This window comes from Castor canadensis, chromosome 10 (genome assembly GCF_047511655.1).
Source record: "Castor canadensis chromosome 10, mCasCan1.hap1v2, whole genome shotgun sequence".
Classification (NCBI taxonomy): domain Eukaryota; kingdom Metazoa; phylum Chordata; class Mammalia; order Rodentia; family Castoridae; genus Castor; species Castor canadensis.
In genome coordinates, this window is record NC_133395.1 from 144,109,503 (window position 1) to 144,128,469 (window position 18,967).

General features: G+C 48.0%; 1 protein-coding gene across 1 annotated transcript in view; it reads right to left on the reverse strand.

Moving 5' to 3' along the window:
- Positions 1–7,583: 7,583 nt before the first annotated feature.
- The window catches only part of C10H3orf20 (chromosome 10 C3orf20 homolog), a 55,583-nt gene continuing 44,199 nt past the window's right edge, over positions 7,584–18,967 (reverse strand). The window contains 2 exon segments of the mRNA XM_074044483.1: positions 7,584–7,746; positions 8,226–8,357. Of these exon segments, the coding sequence (XP_073900584.1) occupies positions 7,650–7,746; positions 8,226–8,357 (229 nt within the window). The 3' untranslated portion in view covers positions 7,584–7,649.

Consider the following 18,967-nt stretch of genomic DNA (forward strand, 5'->3'; position numbering starts at 1 on the left):
GTTGTTGAGTTCTACTTTTACAGCATTGTGATCAGATAGTATGCACGGTATAGTTTCTATTTTCTTATATTTGCTGAGGCTTGCTTTGTGCCCTAGGATATGATCTATTTTGGAGAAGGTTCCATGGGCTGCTGAAAAGAATGTATATTGTGTAGAAGTTGGATGAAATGTTCTGTAGACATCTACTAGGTCCATTTGATCTATTGCATATTTTAGATCTTAGATTTCTTCACTGATTTTTTGTTTGGATGACCTATCTATTGATGATAATGGAGTGTTAAAGTCTCCCACAACCACTGTGTTGGCGTTTATATATGCATTTAGGTCTTTCAGGGTATGTTTGGTGAAATTGGGTGCGTTGACATTGGGTGCATACAGGTTGATAATTATTATTTCCTTTTAGCCTATATCACCTTTTATTAGTGTGGAATGTCCTTATTTATCTCATTTGATCAATGTAGGTTTGAAGTCTACTTTGTCAGAGATAAGTATTGCTACTCCTGCCTGTTTTCGGGGGCCATTGGCTTGGTAAATCTTCTTCCAGACTTTCATCCTAAGCCTATTCTTATTTCTGTTGGTGAGATGGGTCTCCTGTAAGCAACAAATTGTTGGATCTTCTTTTTTAATCCATTTCGTCAAACGGTGCCTTTTGATGGGTGAATTAAGTCCATTAACATTAAGCGTTATTACTGATAGGTATGTGGTGATTCCTGTCATTTAGTTGTCTTAGTTGTTTGAAGGTTTGATTGTGTGTACCTAAGTTGAGGTTACTCTCTACTTTCTTGCTTTTTCTTTTCCTGTGGTCTGGTGCTGCCTGCCTTTTCATGGTTAAGTTGGGCGTCACTTTCTGTGTGCAGGATCCCTTGCAGAATCTTTTGTAATGGTGGCTTTGTGGTCACATATTGTTTTAGTTTCTGCTTATCATGGAAGACTTTTATTGCTCCATCTATTTTGAATGATAGCTTTGCTGGGTAGAGTATCCTGGGGTTGAATTTATTTTCATTCAGTGCCCGGAAGATCTCACCCCACGCTCTTCTTGCTTTTAATGTTTCTGTTGAGAAGTCTGCTGTGATTTTGATGGGTTTACCTTTGTATGTTACTTGTTTTTTCTCTCTTACAGCCTTCACTATTCTTTCCTTAGTTTCTGAACTTGTTGTTTTAATGATGATATGTCATGGAGTAGTTCTATTTTGATCTGGTCTGTTTGGTGTCCTGGAGGCCTCTTGCATTTGTATGGGAATATCTTTCTCTAGATTTGGGAAATTTTCTGTTATTATTTTGTTGAATATATTACGCATTCCCTTTGCTTGCACCTCTTCTCCTTCTTCAATGCCCATGATTCTCAAGTTTGGTCTTTTGATGGAGTCAGTGAGTTCTTGAGTTCTTGCATTTTCTTTTCACAGGTCTTGAGTTGTTTAATTAATAGTTCTTCGGTTTTTCCTTTAATTACCATTTCATCTTCAAGTTCTGAGATTCTGTCTTCTGTTTGTTCTATTCTGCTGGATTGGCCTTCTGTTTTGTTTTGCAGTTCTGTTTCGTTCTTTTTTCTGAGGTTTTCCATATCCTGGCAGTTTTCTTCTTTATTGTTGTCTATTTTTGTCCTGAGTTAATTTATCCATTTATTCATTGTGTTCTCTCTTTCACTTTGGTGTTTATACAGTGCTTCTATGGTTTCCTTTATTTCTTCTTTTGCTTTTTCAAATTCTCTATTTTTATTGTCTTGGAATTTCTTGAGTGTCTCCTGTACATTTTGGTTGACCCTATCCAGTATCATCTCTATAAAATTCTCATTGAGTACTTGTAGTATGTGTTCTTTTAAATTATTCTTGTGGGCTTCATTGGGTCCTTTGGCATAGTTTATCCTCATTTTGTTGGAGTCTGGATCTGAGTTTCTGTTCTCTTCATTCCCCTCTGGTTCCTGTACTAATTTTTTGCTGTGGGGATACTGGTTTCCCTGTTTTTTTTGTCTTCCTGTCATTGTCTTTGGTGTTGTTACTGTCCCTGTACTGTGTGCAATTAAGTATTTTCTAGCTTGTAATAATAACAATGGTAATATTTAGAATGGAAGGGTGAGCTGAGATGGAAAGCAAGAAGTTAAGGAAAAGGGGAAAACAAATATACAGACAAGAGGGAGAAAGCAGAACAAGGTATCAGACTAGAAAGTTTCAAAGGTATAAACAGGGAGTGTTAGTGTACTAATCGACAGTAAGCTGAACAGACATTAGAGAGACAGAGAGAGAATTGAAAATCAAAGATAAAAAAATAAAAACTAAGTAAATGAAAGAAATATCAATATATAAAAATGAATTAAAATAAAATGGAAAATAGAAAATTAAAAAAAAAAAAACTTCCAAGTTTATATGCAATGCAGTTTCAGTCTTAACAATTTGGGTGTCCGTCTCAATCTCCAGTCCTGGAGTTGGTGCCTCAGATGTTGTTCTGTAGTTGTCTCATCAAAGGGGATGCATAAAGTAGAACTACACACACACACACAAAAAGCCCCACCAAGTGTCCCAAGTTCAAATGCAATACAGTTTCAGTAAGTTTTTCGGCCTGCATTGGTTGTTCTCTCATCAAAGGTAGGGAGAAAAAGAAAAAAAAGAGTCTGGAGACAGTTCTGAGAGTGGTATCTGCAACTGTGGCTTGCCTGCGTGCTGCTCTCAGCCTGCTGTTGCTGGAGGCGTTATTTATGCAGATCTCTGGGGTGAGCTTAGCACTCATCTGGCCCTGCAGGCTTTGTTTATTCAGAGTTCTCCTGTGCGGGAGCCTCTGCTACAAGCTTTCCCCTTTCCAAGCACTGGGAAAGGTGACACTGCCCCCGCGTTGTCAGGCCTGCGTGTTTATTTACAGTTCCTGTGGGAGGTGGGTCTTCCCCCCTCTCCTGTGCAGTTTTCCTCCCACTGCCACTTTCACAAGCTTTCCTGCTCCTGCTTACTGGGCGGTGCTGCTGCTCCTGCCAGCCGCCATGTTTGTTTACAGTTCACATGGGGAGTGGTCTTCCCTCCTCTCCTGTGGAGTTTTTCTCCCTCCGCCACTCTCACAAGCTTCCCCGCTCCTGGTTGCTGGGTGTGTGCCCTGCTCCCACCAGAGGCTCTCCGGCCTGCCCGGCTTGTTTATGTACAGTCCCGGGAAGGATTCCCTTCCCCCAATCTTCGGTGCTCAGTGCGCCCCACCCTCTTTCCAGCGTGTCTTAATTGTTCTTATTGCTTATTACTCAGTTTCTCTTTTTTTCCCCGGGTGGAGGTCAGTCTGTCCAGGGGGCTATGCTGCTCTGGCCCAGGCTTGTCTTTGGGGGTACCGCAGTACCATGAAGCTCACCTGGTCCGCGTCTTCCCAAGCCGTATGGGCGCCAGCCACTGGCGGCCCCAGGGGCCCTCCTCGTTTCTCCCTTTAACGTGAAGTGGAGATTCTCTGCACTGGTTGGAGATGTGGAGGAGTCAAGTTATGCCTTTTCTCAGTGATTATGCCTGCAAAGTGTGTCTCCAGCATCTCTCCAAGATTTCACTATAGGAGGCTTGCTTTCTGCTTCCTCCCTCTAGCCGCCATCTTGGAACCCCACCATTATTTAACTTTAGAACATGTTCGTCATGACCAAAGAAGCTCATTTTGCTCCCCATTTTCTCCCTCCTCATCCCAAGACAAGCACAAATTTACAATCTGTCTCTAGAGATTTGTGTAGTCTGAATAGTTCATATAAATGGAGTCATATAACGTGTGGTCTTTTGTGGCTATTTTTCTATTTACTTTCAAGGTTCCTCCATGTTATAGCATGTATGAGAATTTCATCCTTTGTTCATTGCTGAATAACATTCCTGTTTATGGCTATATCACAACTTACTCATCTGTTCATCAGTTGATGGACATTTGTTTGCATTTTACAGCGATAGTGAATAATGTTTTGATGAACATTAATGTACAAGTTTTTGTATGTGAGAGTCTCTGTTTTTTGAGTGGTAAATTTAACCCATTCACATTTATTATACTAGCTAGCTCTCATATTGGAATTTGTTTTTGCTATTTACTTTTACTTTTTTCCACTTTTATTTTTCATTGGATAAAATAAGCATGGCTGGTTGAAAAATTAGATGTTCTATTTTTGTTCTCATGATGGCTTATTTATTCCTATTGACTCTTGCACTTCTCAATATCTGCTCTTCTTCCTAACAAACTACTTTATCACACTATCATGTCCCTTAAGTTTCTTTACTCCTATCTCTACTACAGTGGGAAGTACTTTACTTCCAATTCTTTAAAATAACTACATTCTTCTTGCATCTAGTGTTGCTGTGGAAAACCAGATGTCTGACCTTCATTCCTTTATAGGTCCTCTCTTTGACATTACAGAACAAGGTCTGTAGCTTACTCCTACTGAGCTCCTTCCTGTGGTCATAGAAGGTATTTGACACTATGTGCCAGGACTTGTTATTTTCAGTTAAAAAAAGTATTTTCAAAGCCATTTTAATAGGTGTTTAGAAGTATTTCATTTGTGGTTTTAATTGCATTTCCTTGAAGACTAATAATATTGGGCATTTTATTACATGCTTTTTTCATCTATATAGTTTCTTTTACAAAATGTCTGTTCAAATGTTTAGTCTATTTTTTAAAACTTGAGCTGTCCATCTTGAGTTGTAAGCATTATACATTCTAGAAATTTCTGATTTTCTTCATTTGTAGTGAACCTTTGTTTTCCTATAGATGTTTTTTGAAGAGCAGAAGTTTTAAATTTTGCTGAAGTTCTATCCATTTAAAAATGATCATTTCCATTACTTTTCTATTGTCCGGTGTCTGCTTTAATATCAAGAATATTTTCTCAATGAGGCATTGGTGGTATAGTGGTTAGCATAGCTGCCTTCCAAGAATATTTTCTCCAATATTTTCCCCTGGGAATTTTATGTTAGCTCTTAAGTTCTATGGCCCATTTTGAACTAATTACTATGAATGGTGTGAGGTGAAGATCAATTCTAGTTTTTCCTGTCTCCTGTCCAGTTGTTCCAGCACAAGTTGTTGAAAAGACCTCCTCACCACCTTGTTGACAGAGTGCCTCCCACTTGGCTTCCCCCACTTCCTCTTGGTTTTTAGCTCCTGAGGATTTTCCTTACTTCCTTGAGCGTCCTTATATGAAGTTAAAGGGGTGTTTCATGTTTTCCCACATTTCCACATGTTTTGTAACAAGACGGCTTTTCTCCAGGCCACTGAATCCATATTACTACTGAAGGCAGAAGCCTCACCTTTGTCTCACAGCCTCCATTGCCCCTTCCTCTGGCCCTGGGCCACCTTTGTACAGAGGGAATGGAGTGGAAGAGAGTGGAGGTGATGTCATTGCCTAATTCTGCCACATGCTGATGGCATAGCCTTCCTTTCTCTGGGCTTCAGTCTCCTTTTTTTTTTTAATTGGGTCAGTTACCCCCATTCCTAGGTTTCCTTATTTTAATTTTCTTTGATGATGAGCCTACTCAGCCTACTCAAAGATAGCCTCCCTCTACCCCCCATCCCCCGGCCTTTGCCCTGGGTGCTAAGTGATAAGGGAAGACCCGGCCCCCATTTCCCAAGGCTTCCCTGACAGGCTGAGACCTGGGAAGTGAGTCATCAGATGCCACCTACTTTTCTGCTGCACAGAAAACATGCAACAAGGACCCTTAACACAACCTGCCCTTTGGGGTTTTGGCTTTAATTCCATGCCCACTTCCTTCAAGAAGCCTGTCCATACTGAGTCTTGGGAAGAGGAAAGGGCTACTCTTCAGAGGGCAAAGATTGGTGGTTAACAGGGAACAGCTGCCTGGGCCTTTGGGTTCAAGTGAGTCCAGAGTGCTGTGATTGATTTGTGATATGTGCAAGGGCTGAGGGCCCAGCAATAGCCCGAGTGCCCATGCACTTGGATCAGGCCATACCTTATTGCCTTAGAAACCCTTGGACCTCCTAGTATCTAGAGAAGACAACAGAAAGGGGGCTTGAAAGAAGAACCCAGTTGTTCTATCACTCAGATAATCTAATATTTTGCCATCATGCCTGGTTTGTGTGGCATTGTTGAGGGGTAACACCTTATCTCCCTCTCCTGGTATTTCCATAGAGAAGAGGGTGTCCCCTTCGCTTCCTCCTCCTCAGGGAGCAATTTGACTGTGTAGCACTGGGCATGCCCTGGACCTGTCTGGCCAATGGGAGACATCCTTGCTTTTATGCAGCTTGGTTTTGCCCCCTTTGAGCGTGATGTGTACCCTCGGTAGGGCCTACCTTTCTGAGACATGGGCTCCCATGTACACAGCTATTGAAGTGCACATACAAATGATTGGCACACATGTGCAAGCACAGCTGAGCACGCAGGCCCTGGGGTCAGCTGGGTGGCAGGTAAAAGCTTCATTTCAGACTAACCAGAGCCATGGTCCTAGTTCCAACCTTTACCAGGTTCCTGCCTTAGGGACTGGTGGGTGTGTGCATGTCTGCTTGCCTTCCTGTCCTCAGATGTCTTAGTGCTTGGGCTTGGGGGAGGGGGGAGAGTGGTTAGAGACCCAGGACCCCTAAGAAACACCAAGGCCCTAAAATATCAAAGCCTGTGGCTTAAGAACACAGCAGGCCATTTCCAATCCATTTCTAGGGGAACAAATGTGTAATTCGAAAAATGCCTTTGAATGATTCAAAGGACAAAACTAAAACTCCAAAGATTCAGATTAAAAAAGCATGCATTACAGAGGAAACACAAACGGTTATACATAAAATACATCACTAAATGCTGCCTGGAGATGGAGGCCTGAACACTCTTCTGGCTTCAGAAAACAAAGCAGACACTCCAGAGACCTTGCTCCTGGAAGCCCAGAGGAGCAAGCCCAGAGCTGGTGGCCAAGGGCTGGTGTGGGGTCCAGCCCTCTCAGATACGTCAGGGATCTGAAGCAAGGCAGCACTCCCCGGGGGCTCACTCAGGACCCCTTGATGCTAGTAAGGATTCTCCAGGCCTATCAGGGAAGGGAAGGGGCATCCAATTCCCCCACAGGCACCAGTGCTGGCCTAAGTGGAGATGTGAGTTTGCCAAGGGGGCTGCAGGGCTCTGGCTTTCTGGGTGCCACTGAAGGGCCCTGCTCTGGTTCAGTTCCTTCTCATCTTCCTCTTGTCCTCCCTCTTTCTTATTCCTCCCTCTCTCCCCCTCTTCTCCAGGTCCTCCCACTCCTCCCCTCTCCTTTCCTCCCCCCACCCCCATCTCTGCCTTCTCAAATCTTCACCCCTCCCTTTGTCTCTTCTATCTACTGTCTCTTTTCACTGTTTTCTTTTTCTTTCTCCCTCTTCCTTCTCACTCATTCTCTTCCCCACCTAGGCCAGAATCAGAGCCCTTCCCCACCCAGGGAAGGGTTGGAGGACATAGCCCAGGCCCATGTGAGGTTTCCCAGGGGTCACCTTATAGTTGATCAAGGCCCCTTGCAGTGAGACATTTCTTTCTGGGCCTGAAAGTCACAGGCTCACTGCTGGCCACACAGGAAGCTCTGGGTTGGGGGCAGCGAGTTTCACAGGACTCAGCCTGGAACTGGGCTGTTGGGACCTCTGGTCTTACAGCAACCAGACGGTCGTGCCCCCAAACCACCCATGGCCTCACCCAGACCTGGAGGCATGAGTGTTTATTAAAGGGGATGGGAGACTGAAAAGCCGGGATGGGTGTAGGGAGGGTGTCACTTCTTGGTCTGTTTCTTCCAGGTGGTCACTTTCTCACTGCCCCTCCTAAGCTTGACAACCAAAGGATGCAGATCTATTTCAGGCGTTTTCAACCTAAACATCAAAACAGGGAAAGGCAAGTGCTAGGGAGGGGGGGAGCCAGGGGCCTGGTTGAGGTGTGTGTGGTCCTTTCCTTCCTACTGAGGGGTTACACCTATGGCACCTGTAACCTTCTACCTGCTCCTCTGTGGTTCTGCAGAACATGATTTGGTTCCCTGTCTCTAAAACGAAATTAGTGGAAGTTTGACTGCCTAGTGAGATTCTCACAGGGCAGGGGAGGGGGGGCCAGGCTCCACCCTACAGGTCTGACCTGTGGGGTTTTGCTACAAAGGCTTCAAAGACACTCAGTCTGTACCACCCGAATTGCTGCCAGCAGCAGTAGCCTCAATGCTCAGTGGGACTGCTGTTGGTAAAACAGGCCAGATGTCAGGGCTGACCTGTGCCTGCGGAGATGTGGCTTGCCCAATACAGGGTTACGGGCCCTATGGCAGAGCCATGCCTATGCTATCAGCCCAGGCCAGGGTAGCACATACTTGTCAACTTGGGAAGAGCTATCCTTTTCCACCTTGTCACCCAGGACCGAGGAGAAGCTTCCTTCAAGATCCTCAGACATGGCTCTCTTAGCTGAGTCAGAATCCTCCAGACTTGGGATAGCATTTCGAACACTGCAGAAAGGGAGGACAGGAGGGCAAGGCTTAGCAGGACCCAGGTGGAGGGGCCCAGGCTCTTGGGTGCTCCTTCTGTGTTCTAGCTCCTAGGCAGACAGGCACCAGTGAGATGAGGCCATGCTGGAGTTAGGTGTCACGTCATAGGGAATAAATGAATATTGGAGTGGCAGCTTGTGGCAGTAAGCCAGGGAACTACCAGAGCTGAGAGGCTTGAGCATGATGTCAGAGGGAGCATGGCTGGCTCTGCTCACACCTAGGTCTCAGGTTTGCAGAACTGAGAGACATTTGATTTGCTGTTTAAGGCACTAAGTTGGGGTACCCGTGTCAGACTGCTTTCACTTGCTAAAACAAAACACTGAAACCTGCATGGCCTAGGAGCAAGAGAAATGTATTTCTCTCAGTTCTGGAGCCTGGACAGCCTGTCATCAAGATGCCAGCAGACTTAGTGTGTGGTTACACTTGTGGACATCATCCTCATGGTGGAAGGGGTGAGCTAGCTCTCTGTCCCCATTTATAAAGGCACTAATCCTATTGGTAAAGGCTCCACCCTCATGACCTAATCACCTCCCAAAGGACCCACCTTGTAACACTGTTGCCTTGCATGACCTAATCACCTCCCAAAGGACCCACCTTGTAACACTGTTGCCTTGATGGTGACAATTTCAATCAAGGAATTTGGGGGGTCCCAGACATTCTGACCACAGCTGCCCTGACTAAACACACATGGTGCTCCTCCCCTTTGCACCACACGTCAAGGCTTCGCAGCCAGGTGCTGTGTGCATTTCCAGGTTCCAAGAGGTTTTGAGCAGTACAGCAGCCCCGAGGAGAAGGCTGCTCCAGGACCTTTGTCCCCATTTTACTGTCAAGGGCACCAAAGCAGAGAAGGGAGTCGCTTCCTCAACAGTCAGTCAGTGGCAGAGGAGGACTGACTGTTCATTGGCTGTCTAGTCACATGGCCATATTCACTGAGCCCCCCAGCTCTCCTACCCCTCCCACCCCTGCCACTTCACCTGGGCAGCACTCAGCCTACAGGGGAAGGGTGTACCAACTGCTATGGAGACAAGTGACAGCACAGGGTGGGGTGGGTGGCACTTTTTCAAAGATAGACCATAGTGTGACAGTCATCCAGGTGGAGACCAAGCTGGATATGGGGTCCCATACTTTCAAGGCTCAAGCAAGAAACAGTAGCAGTGGGAGATGCTCTTTTGTTTTTAAGGAGCAAATGATGGGCCAGGCTTGATGGCCTATGCCTGTAATCCCAGCTACTTCTGGGGCAGAGATCAGGAGGATTACACTTTAAGACCAGCCTAGATTAAGTTAGTGAGACTCCATCTCAACAATGAAGCTGGATGTGGTAAACCATGCCTGTCATCCCAGCTACTCTGAAGCCCTAAGTAGGAGGATCTGGATCCAAGTCAGTACAGGCATAAAATACAAGAACCTACTTGAAAAATAAAAGCAAAAAGGCTGGGAGCCTGGTTTAAGTTGGTGCAGTGCCTGTCTAGCAAGCATGAGGCCTGAGTTCAAACCCCCAATACTGCCAAAAGAAAAAACAAAACAAGACAAATGGGATAAAAAGCAACTTGTCAAGGCCAGGGCCTTTTAGAGACAGTGGAGCCTCTGCTGTTACTTCAAGGGTCTGAGAAAAATTAAAAAGGGAGGAATTCCAAACAGCCTCATAGTTTACACTGCTGTGTTCAGTAGACTCACACCTCTCTTCGTCCCTCATTCACCCACCCTGCCCATGTGCCTCAGCCCCATGGGGGTGGGCACACACACAAAGCCAGTGGCTTTTACGCACCTCATTTGAAGACAGGGCAAGGCTTACTGAGGCCCTCTGAGGGGGTGGAGGGTGGTTATGTAGGTCTGGGCAAGGCTGGACACCAGGGGGGCTGGTGTCCAGTTCCTGCTATTCTCAGAGGGCAGATGGGGGAGGGAGGAGCAGATCAGGCTGGAGGGAAGGAGGCGTTTCTCCTGCTCCACACAGCCCCAGCCCAGGGTGGGTGGGAGGGAGGTCCCAGAGTCCCTGTTTGGTGTCTGCTCCTTGGGAAGTACAAGGGAAAGGGCCCAGGGCCCATGGTTCCTCTAACCCAGATATCTCATTCATCCATCCATCTATTCATCCGTCTGTCCATCCCTTCTCACAAGCATTTGCTGAGCACCTCTCCTGAGTTCGGCTGTAAAATAAACTCATACTGCAGGCCTCAGCTTACAGTGCTGCCAGTTTAAGGTGGCCACTCCTGGGTGCAGGCTTCCTTGCTAGCCTTCCTACTTCCAGCCTCATCCTCTTCCCCCTGCCCCACCCCATGCCTGAAGGCTCATCCTCCTCCATCTTCCATGGTCTCTGTCACTTGAAACCAGCCTCTGGCTGCAATACCTGCCTGAAGACCCCAAACGACCAGCAGTTTTCCAACAGCGCCCTCCCCCCACGGCAACCCCACCAGACCAACGTTCCTGTTCATGGGTCACACAGTGTGCTGTGCCTCTGCTTCCCTATTCTTCCCTCTCCTCCTCTGCTGGGTCCTCTGCTTGTCCTTCAAGGGCAGCCTGCTATGTCACTTCCTCCAGAAAGCCCTCCAGAAGAAGGGATTTCCCCTGCTGCCCTCTTAGCTCACATGGCTGCCTCACTTTCTATGCCTGTGCTCTGTGACACTGAGGGGAGGGTGGGACCTCTGTGCCTGGCATACCTGCGCATGGCTCCCAGTAGATATGAGTGAGTAAGTAACAAATGGGCACAGGACAGGGACATCAGTGGGCCTTGAGCAACCGTCCTGGGGCGGGGGGGTGACAGCAATGCTGACTGTAGGTCACACCCGACCTTGGAAGAATGTTCTAGATTGTGAGACCATTTGGGTCAAGGATGAGCAGGGTGGCCACATGGGGGTTGCAACAGTCCAGTCGCTCCAGCAATTTCAAAAGCCTTTGTAGTCAGTCGGTAAAAAGGAGGTGTTACCAAGAACTGGCCCTTGTCAGACATGGACCCCACTTCTCAGGACATGGAAACTGGCCCCCAGTTCTGAGACCCGGCCCACTCTGCACGCAGCCCACTCAGGTCCCCAGTCCAGCCAGGAAGAGGTTTTAAAACCATCCTCATCCACACTCACTGCCCTGTGACAAGTTTGTGACATTATACTTGGCCTCAACCCAGTCCCTGACAAGTCTCTGCGTCTAAAGCCTGACTCTAACCACGCCTCTTCCAGCTCAGGGACCTTAATGACTCCACACTGTCTGTCAGATCAAGTTGCAAAAGCTGACTTTCCTGGCCCTTTTCCTGCCATCCAGTTCCTGCTTGGCTGTCCTCAGCGGCTTCCTCGGGCTGAAGGAGGGCCCTTGTCCAAGCAGCCAGCAAGGGCAAATTGCCATAATTCAGGTGGCCCCTTTCTGGGCCCATTGTTTACAGTGTCACCCTTGAAGGGGTGAATGCAGCTGACAAGGGTGTGGGCCCCAGTACTACCAACCCAAGGAGAGCCATGGCTCTCCTGATACTGTAGCCTTACCCCTCCCCTCCATGCCTGCTCCTCTTACCCTGACTCAGCCTCCTCTCTTTTCTAGGGTGGCAAGAGGCAGTGGCGCTTTGCAGTGGCACAGGGGTAAAGGGCCCCCACATCTGGATAGTACCAAACAGCTTACAAAGCCTTGACTTGAAGTTCATAAGACCACACAGCATTTACACTCCACATTATCTTCACAGCTCTCATTCTAGTCTGTAGTGTACTCTGCACTTTACAGGGCACTTGATAGTTTATAAGGTGCTTGGAACTTTACAGAGCGCCTGTGGTTTACAAAGTGCTTTGCAGGGTAGGAGTACTTCACAATTTATACAGCTGTACTTTGCACAGCTCACAGCAGCTTACGAAGTGCTCTGCTGTTCAGAAGGAACACTTGTTCGGGTCCATGAGGGCGCCCAGCAGTTTATAGCTGCTTCCTAGTTTATGGGCAGGCACATGGCAGCTCCTGAAGCCTGCCATGACTTACTAGGCATATGCAATTTACAAAGCACTTTGTCTTTTACAGATTTCATGATGGTTTGCAAAGTGCTCGGAGTTCTACTGAGCATATTACATGTACATGGGCTTCCAGCTGACAGGGACACAACTGTTTAGAAAGCACTTTGTCACTGCAGAAAATGGACCCATCTCCAACAGCATTTGATTCTCTCAACTCACCCCTGGAAGAACGGCCATGAAAGGATTATGCTCCATCCCCCAGGGGCATGACTGAGGCCCAGAGAGGGCAAAGCCATGTTGCACATAGCCCAGCCTTACTTCCTATCCAGGTCATATTCCTACCTTCACGGGGCCTCAGTTTCCCCATCACCAATGTGCGTGTGCTGTAACAAGGGTTTCTAGCTCAGGTTTCTGCAGGTGGAAGCCTTTCTAGACTCTCACATTGCCTAGCAGCAGAGCTTGGAGCTCACAGCTCCACTCTCCTCTCCATGATGGCTAATATTACACCCTGAAGGAAGCACCACAAAGGGGCATCACAGGACACCTTCTCTCCAGACACTCTCGGGGCCATGTGTACCAGTCCAGTACCAGACTTGGGGCCAAGATGGCAGAAGAGGCACATTCCTATGCTGGGGACCTAGCTAGCAGGTAGAGGACATAGAGAGCCCACCAGTTTACTCTGATCCTCAGCATATGGGAGACTAGCCTTTCAGAGAGGCCCCAGCAGGAGGGTGCCACAATGAAGGGAAAAAGCAAAGGCTCCCAGCCCCCCTGGCTGTGTCCTCCTCCAGGGCATCTTCTACAGCCTAGCTGCCTGCTGACAGGATTCCTCCTCCAAGCCTGCCATAGCTCTGGCCCCACTCAGAAAGGAGACAGCTGCCCTGGCTGGGGCTCAGGCTGCCTTCTCCTTACCTTCTGCTGTACCATGTACCTGCCTCCCACAAAACCCTCTTGGGCTGCTGCAAGAAGCTGGCTGCTTTCTTTTCCTGGTCTGTCTTCTCCCCCTCTCAGCCTCCCTATGGTTACCACATTGCCCTGTGTCAGTATCTCTCATACCTAGTCCTCACTGGAGCATGAGAACAGCAGGACAGGGCCTGTCTGCTCATGGGCACAGATCAGTCTGCCCTGACCTGGTGAGGGAGGTGAGGGAGGTGAGGGAAAAGGGGCGAGTGTTATGTGCAGGTGGACTTAGTCTGGACTCACCAGCAGCTTGTGCTCAGGACAAGTTCTAAATTGTGCTCTGTGTTGAGACTTTCTTGCCAGACCAGCCTGCTGAGCCCTTCCAAGATGGAAGCTCTCAGGATCTACTAATGCCTGGGGCCCAGAGGTATGACACCAGTGAGAGAGTCTTTGTCTTCCCTATACCCATAGTGCTGATGCTCCAGCCACAGAGTGTCCAAGAAAACCCAGAGGGGAAGGGCCCAAAGAGAAGGGCTGAGCTGGGCGTGGAGCCAGAGTCTAGGATAGCTATGCACTAGGGAGGGTGGTCACTACCTTCTCTGTAAGGAAGGAGAGCAGGCAAAGGCCAGGCTGGGGCCAGGAGCCTCCAGAACCTCGTGGATTCTGGTCTCCAGGCCGTCCCAGCTGGGCCTCTGTTGACTGAGCCAGGAGCATTGGGTGAGTCTCATCTTAGTATAGCTCTACTCATCCCCAGTCCTGGGAGTCAACGACAGGAATGGAGCAGCTCCCTCTGTGGCACAAGCCTGGCCCACAGGCTTCTTCTCACCTATCCCCACTCAGTCTGGCCATCTTTGCTGCAGGCTCAGAGAGGCTCCAGCATGGGCTTGCAGGTGAGGAGGAGACTGCAGTGCAGGCACCCCAGGAATGTTTCCGGAGGGAGGGGAGCAGTCACACCGGGGCTCCAGGCTGCGAATGGACAGAGATAAACATGTAGGCAGATCGTGGAGCAGTGCACAGAGGTTCACGGCCCGGCAAGAATGAGACTGGGGTTACCAGAATGGGACTTGCCAGGAGTTCAGCTCAGCTATCTGGCTAGGAAAACAGCCCTCTTCCTCCCTATGTTTGCAAGTTCCTGGCACACAGCAGCCTCCACTCATCCCATTTTTCTTTCTTCTAATTGTGGTTGAAAAGGATATAATGTAACATTTACCTCTTAACCATTTTGTGTGTGTGTGTGTGTGAGATATTAGAGATGGAACCCAAGACCTTGTGCCTGCTGAGCACAGCCCTCTACCACTGAGCTTTACTCCAGACACTTCTTAACCATTCTTAACTACATACTCTAAACATTTTTAAGTATACAGTGGAAATAATATTCGCATTGTTGTGCAACTGGTTTCTAGAACCTTTTCATGTTGCAAAACTCAAACTCTGTACCCATTAAACTCCTTGTTCTCCACCCCAGTCCGTGGCACCCAATATGCTATTTTCTCTTTAAGAATTTGGTGACTCTACATACCTCAGACAGGTGGAATCATACCATATGATTCCCTAAGGTTCATTCATGTTGTAATGAAGGACTGACATGACTCTTAGGTGAAAACTTGAGCTGCCATGGGAGGGAGGAGCCTCCCATCACTAGAGGTTCTCGGGGTCAGGGGGTTGGGGAGAGGTATATGACCACAGCAGCCCAGGCATCAGTGGGCTCACCTGGCTGTCAGCCAGCCTTTTCTCACAGTAGCCTGAATCCTGCTTCCCTGGGACAAATCCAACCCTAGGTCATCATTTAGTGAACAATTCTCCAGAGTTTCCTATGTATCAGGCCCTAGGATGAGTTGAGGTCACAGAGAAGGGAAGGAAGAGGTCAACAGTAACATGGAGTCACCTAGCCTCCCTGGCTGGCACAGCTTGACATGCACAGTGGGACCTATAGTCTCCTTCTGAACCATATTTGCTGTTCAGGAAGAGCTGTCTGGGGCTTCCCAGAGACCCAGACAACACTCCCAGATGCCCTACAGCCTTCTACCAGGTATCTGCAGCTGGGCAGGCCCCTATCCTTCTGCTCTGTTTGTCAGAAGCCAGTCTACTCTAAAAGCACCTTGCACATCCCAGTGTCGGATAGAGTCACAAGGCCTCCCCAGAACACTTTTCCCTGGGTACTTCAGCCAAGCTCCCCTCCTGGCTCCTCTTTCTCCTCCTAGCCCTTGCCTGCTGGGGGCCTCACAGACCCCAGGCTCAGGTTGAGGAGTGCCTCTACAGCTGACTCCTCCAAGGAAAGGGGAGATTGAGTTGCTCCAGCCTAGTGACCATCTGGCCTTTCTGACCCAGCTCCCAGCCCTGTCTGCCTTCCCAGTGTTGACTCTGCTGACCAATTCCTTCTGTCCACCTCACTACCTGCAAGGAATGGTTTCCTAGACTCCTCTGACAGACCTGCCCAAAACTGAACAGAGTAAAACAACAGTTGTCCTTCCTATGGGGGGGGGGAATCGGTTCCAGGACCCCCTCCCCCACCCCTTCCTGCTAGCACCAAAATTCTCAGATGCTCAAGGCAAGCACCACAACTGAGCAGTCTTTGCATATGACCTACACATCCTCCCACATACTTTAAATCATTTTTAGATGACTTGCAATACGAGGGCAATTAAATGCAATGCGAATAGTTGTTTTATTGGATTGTTTAGGGAGCTAGGAGAAGAAAAAAGTCTGTACGTGTTCAGTACAGATGCAATTTTTTCTCAAATTTTTTGATTCATAGTTGGCTGAATTTGCAGATGCAGAACCTGGAAATGGAGGTTCCAGGTGAGTGCCCTGGGGAAGGAAGACATGACTCCCACCACGGGATGGTGAGGCCTCCCAGAGCGCTGAATGCAAAGCTATTAGCCAACGTCCCTCTGGAATCAGAGGGCCCAGAAACAAAATGTCCATTCTAGGTGCACACATACCTTGCTCTACACTCCAGCCCTTCTGACTGCCAAGGTTTACTTTCAGCACAATGGCCCATCACACTGGGATTGCCACAGCCACCGACTGCACACCTTCCAAACCTAACAGTGAAAGTTTGTTCTTCCTCTGAGCCATCTCCTAGTGGCTGAGCACACTAAAACCTTCATTCAGATATGTCTCCTTATCAATGGCACATGTCAGTAAGTCTTCAGTGTGTTCATCCAAGTTGCAGATTAGAAAAAAGTAGCCAAGCACAGAGGTCTGCTCTTTAGGCTACCATTGAACTAGTTCAATGGGCCTGAGCCACATGGGCCAATTTGGTCCATGAGGACACTGGAGAGTTCATCCAGTGTCTTCTGTAAGCCACAGCACTTAGGCTGACAGCTCACCTCTCAGTGATAATCTCATCACAAAGTAGCAGGAACCAAGGCAGATGGAGTGCCTTTAAAACATGTCTACAGAAGTCGGGCATGGTGGTCCATACCTGTAATCTCAGCACTTGGGAGGCTGAGGCAGGAGGATCATGAGTTTGAGGCCATCTGGTCTACATAGCAAGATTGAGGTCACCTGGGCTACATAAATCCTGTCTCAAAAAACCACACAACCAAAAAAGTGTCCACAAATTCTTCAACATGCCTCTCCACCAAGAAGTGGAATCTAATTCTCCTCCCTTGACTTTGTGCTGGTCCTAGGGACTTCAATGTGTAACACTACCTGACTTATGGGGCTAAGTCGTAAAAGGCAAGACAAGCTTCTGTCTGGCTCACAGAACCAGCTGCAATGTTGTGAGGAAGCCCAGGCTACTTGGAGAAGCCACATGCACAGGTCCTGCCTGACAGCCAGCACGGACTACCAGGCTTGGGAGTGAGCAAGTCTTTGTGATGACTCTGTCCCACTGACTGCTGACAGTGAAGCATAAGGCCCCTGGGTAGGCATGAACCACCCTAGCTGAGCCCTGGCAGCCTGGACCATGAAAGATATAAGGAATAAGGAACAGGTGATTGTGTTGATACCACAAGTACAGAGTGGTTCGTTTCAGAGAGGTTACAGGGATAGTACAGCAACATAACTTGTAAAGACTCCCTGTATGAACTCACAAGCTATAAACCTCATAGGCTATTCTAGAATCAGAAGAGTCCTACTGGGTTATAGTTTAGGAATCTGCTCCTTTCCAGCCAAGAACCTAGACCACCTTTGTGTATGTGTGTCTAATTCATGTGTGTGTGTGTGTGTGTGTGTGTGTGTCTAGTTTTCTAATTCCTTGCCCATCATTTCTCAAAAATTATTGAAGACTGTTGGAAGCACACCATTAAGCTCTTTCAGACCCTTGGATGTAAGGAGACCAGAACTCATTTTCTTAACAATCCTATCACTGACAGCTGCGGCTAGTAATCTCTCAGGAGATGTCAGTAAGTTCCAACACTGCACACAAACTAGTGTGTCTAATCCCCACAACCCAACAAGGTGAAAACAATCCTTAGTCTTGAAGAAGCTGACGCACAGAGAGGGTAAATGGTTGGCACACACACACAGCTACTAGAAGCAGTACGCCCTTTTCCATGCCCCCATGCATTTGAGGCTCAGGCATCCTTTCCTGTTAAAGACAGCCTCACTATGAGGACGGCTGAAGCTGGACAGCTGTGTCTCTTTGTAACTGCTTCCTGGCATCCCCTGACATGGCCTGATTTTGTGTCATCCCAAATTCTTATGTTGAGATCCTCATCCCAAGATGATGGTATTAGGAGGTGGGGTCTTTGGTACATGATTAGGTCAGGAGGGTGGGCCCTCATGAATGGGATTCATGTCCTTATAAAAGATTCCCATGGGAGACTGCCCTGTCCCTTTGGCCATTTGAGGACACAAGGAGACAGGGCCATGTCTGAGGAAGAGGCCCTCACCAATCTGCCAGTGCCTTGTTCTTGGTCTTTGCAGCCTCCAAAACTGTGAGAAATAAATGTCTGCTATTTATAAGCCACTCAGTTTATGGTATTTTTGTTATCACATCCAAATAGACGAGGGTGCCTACTCCCTATCTACCAGGCAGTAAGCCAGCCTTCTTTTGCATGCTGAAAGCACCTTTGTGTCTCTGACCCTCCTGCCTTTGGCACACTTCTTCCTCAGCCCAGAGAGCCCCTGGTCTTGTCTTCCCCTCTCCCTGGGCTTGTCGATGGGCTGGTCTCCAGGGACCTCCCATCCTCTCTCTCCTTGAGTCTCGGTGATGGGGCTCAGTGAAACCCACAGGCTCCTCCTCACCCTGCCTTCTCTACTGAGTGCTCTCAGGTGCTGGTGACATTTAGTGTGACCTCCATGGATCCTCCAGGGGTAGACTCCCCAAACCTCAGAGTCAGGCAGACACTGACAAGGCCCATGGCTCCCTGGAGTGAGTCTTACATCAGGATAGAAAACTGTGGGGTCTATATGGGAATGAGGGACAAAGACTCAGAGCTGTGGGGGTGCATCACAGGCAGCCCAGGTTTGCATAAGATAAGGTTTGGGTTTGTGGCTTTTTTTGTTTTTTTGGAGGGACTGGAATTTGAACTCAGGGCTTCATGCTTGCAAAGCAGGCATTCTAACACTTGAGCCATACCTCCAGTCCCTTTTTGCTCTGGTTACTTTTGAAATAGGATGAAAGTAACTATTCGTGAACTATTTGCCAGGGCTAGCCTCAAACTTCAACCCTCCCAATCTCAGGGTTACAGATGTGAGCCTGGCTAAGGTTAGCGCATGTTTACTTATTACTTCACTTTGATAAAGCTCTTTAGCAAACACCCTCCATGAACCCCTCACAGTCCCATGAGGTGGGCATTAGTTTCTTCA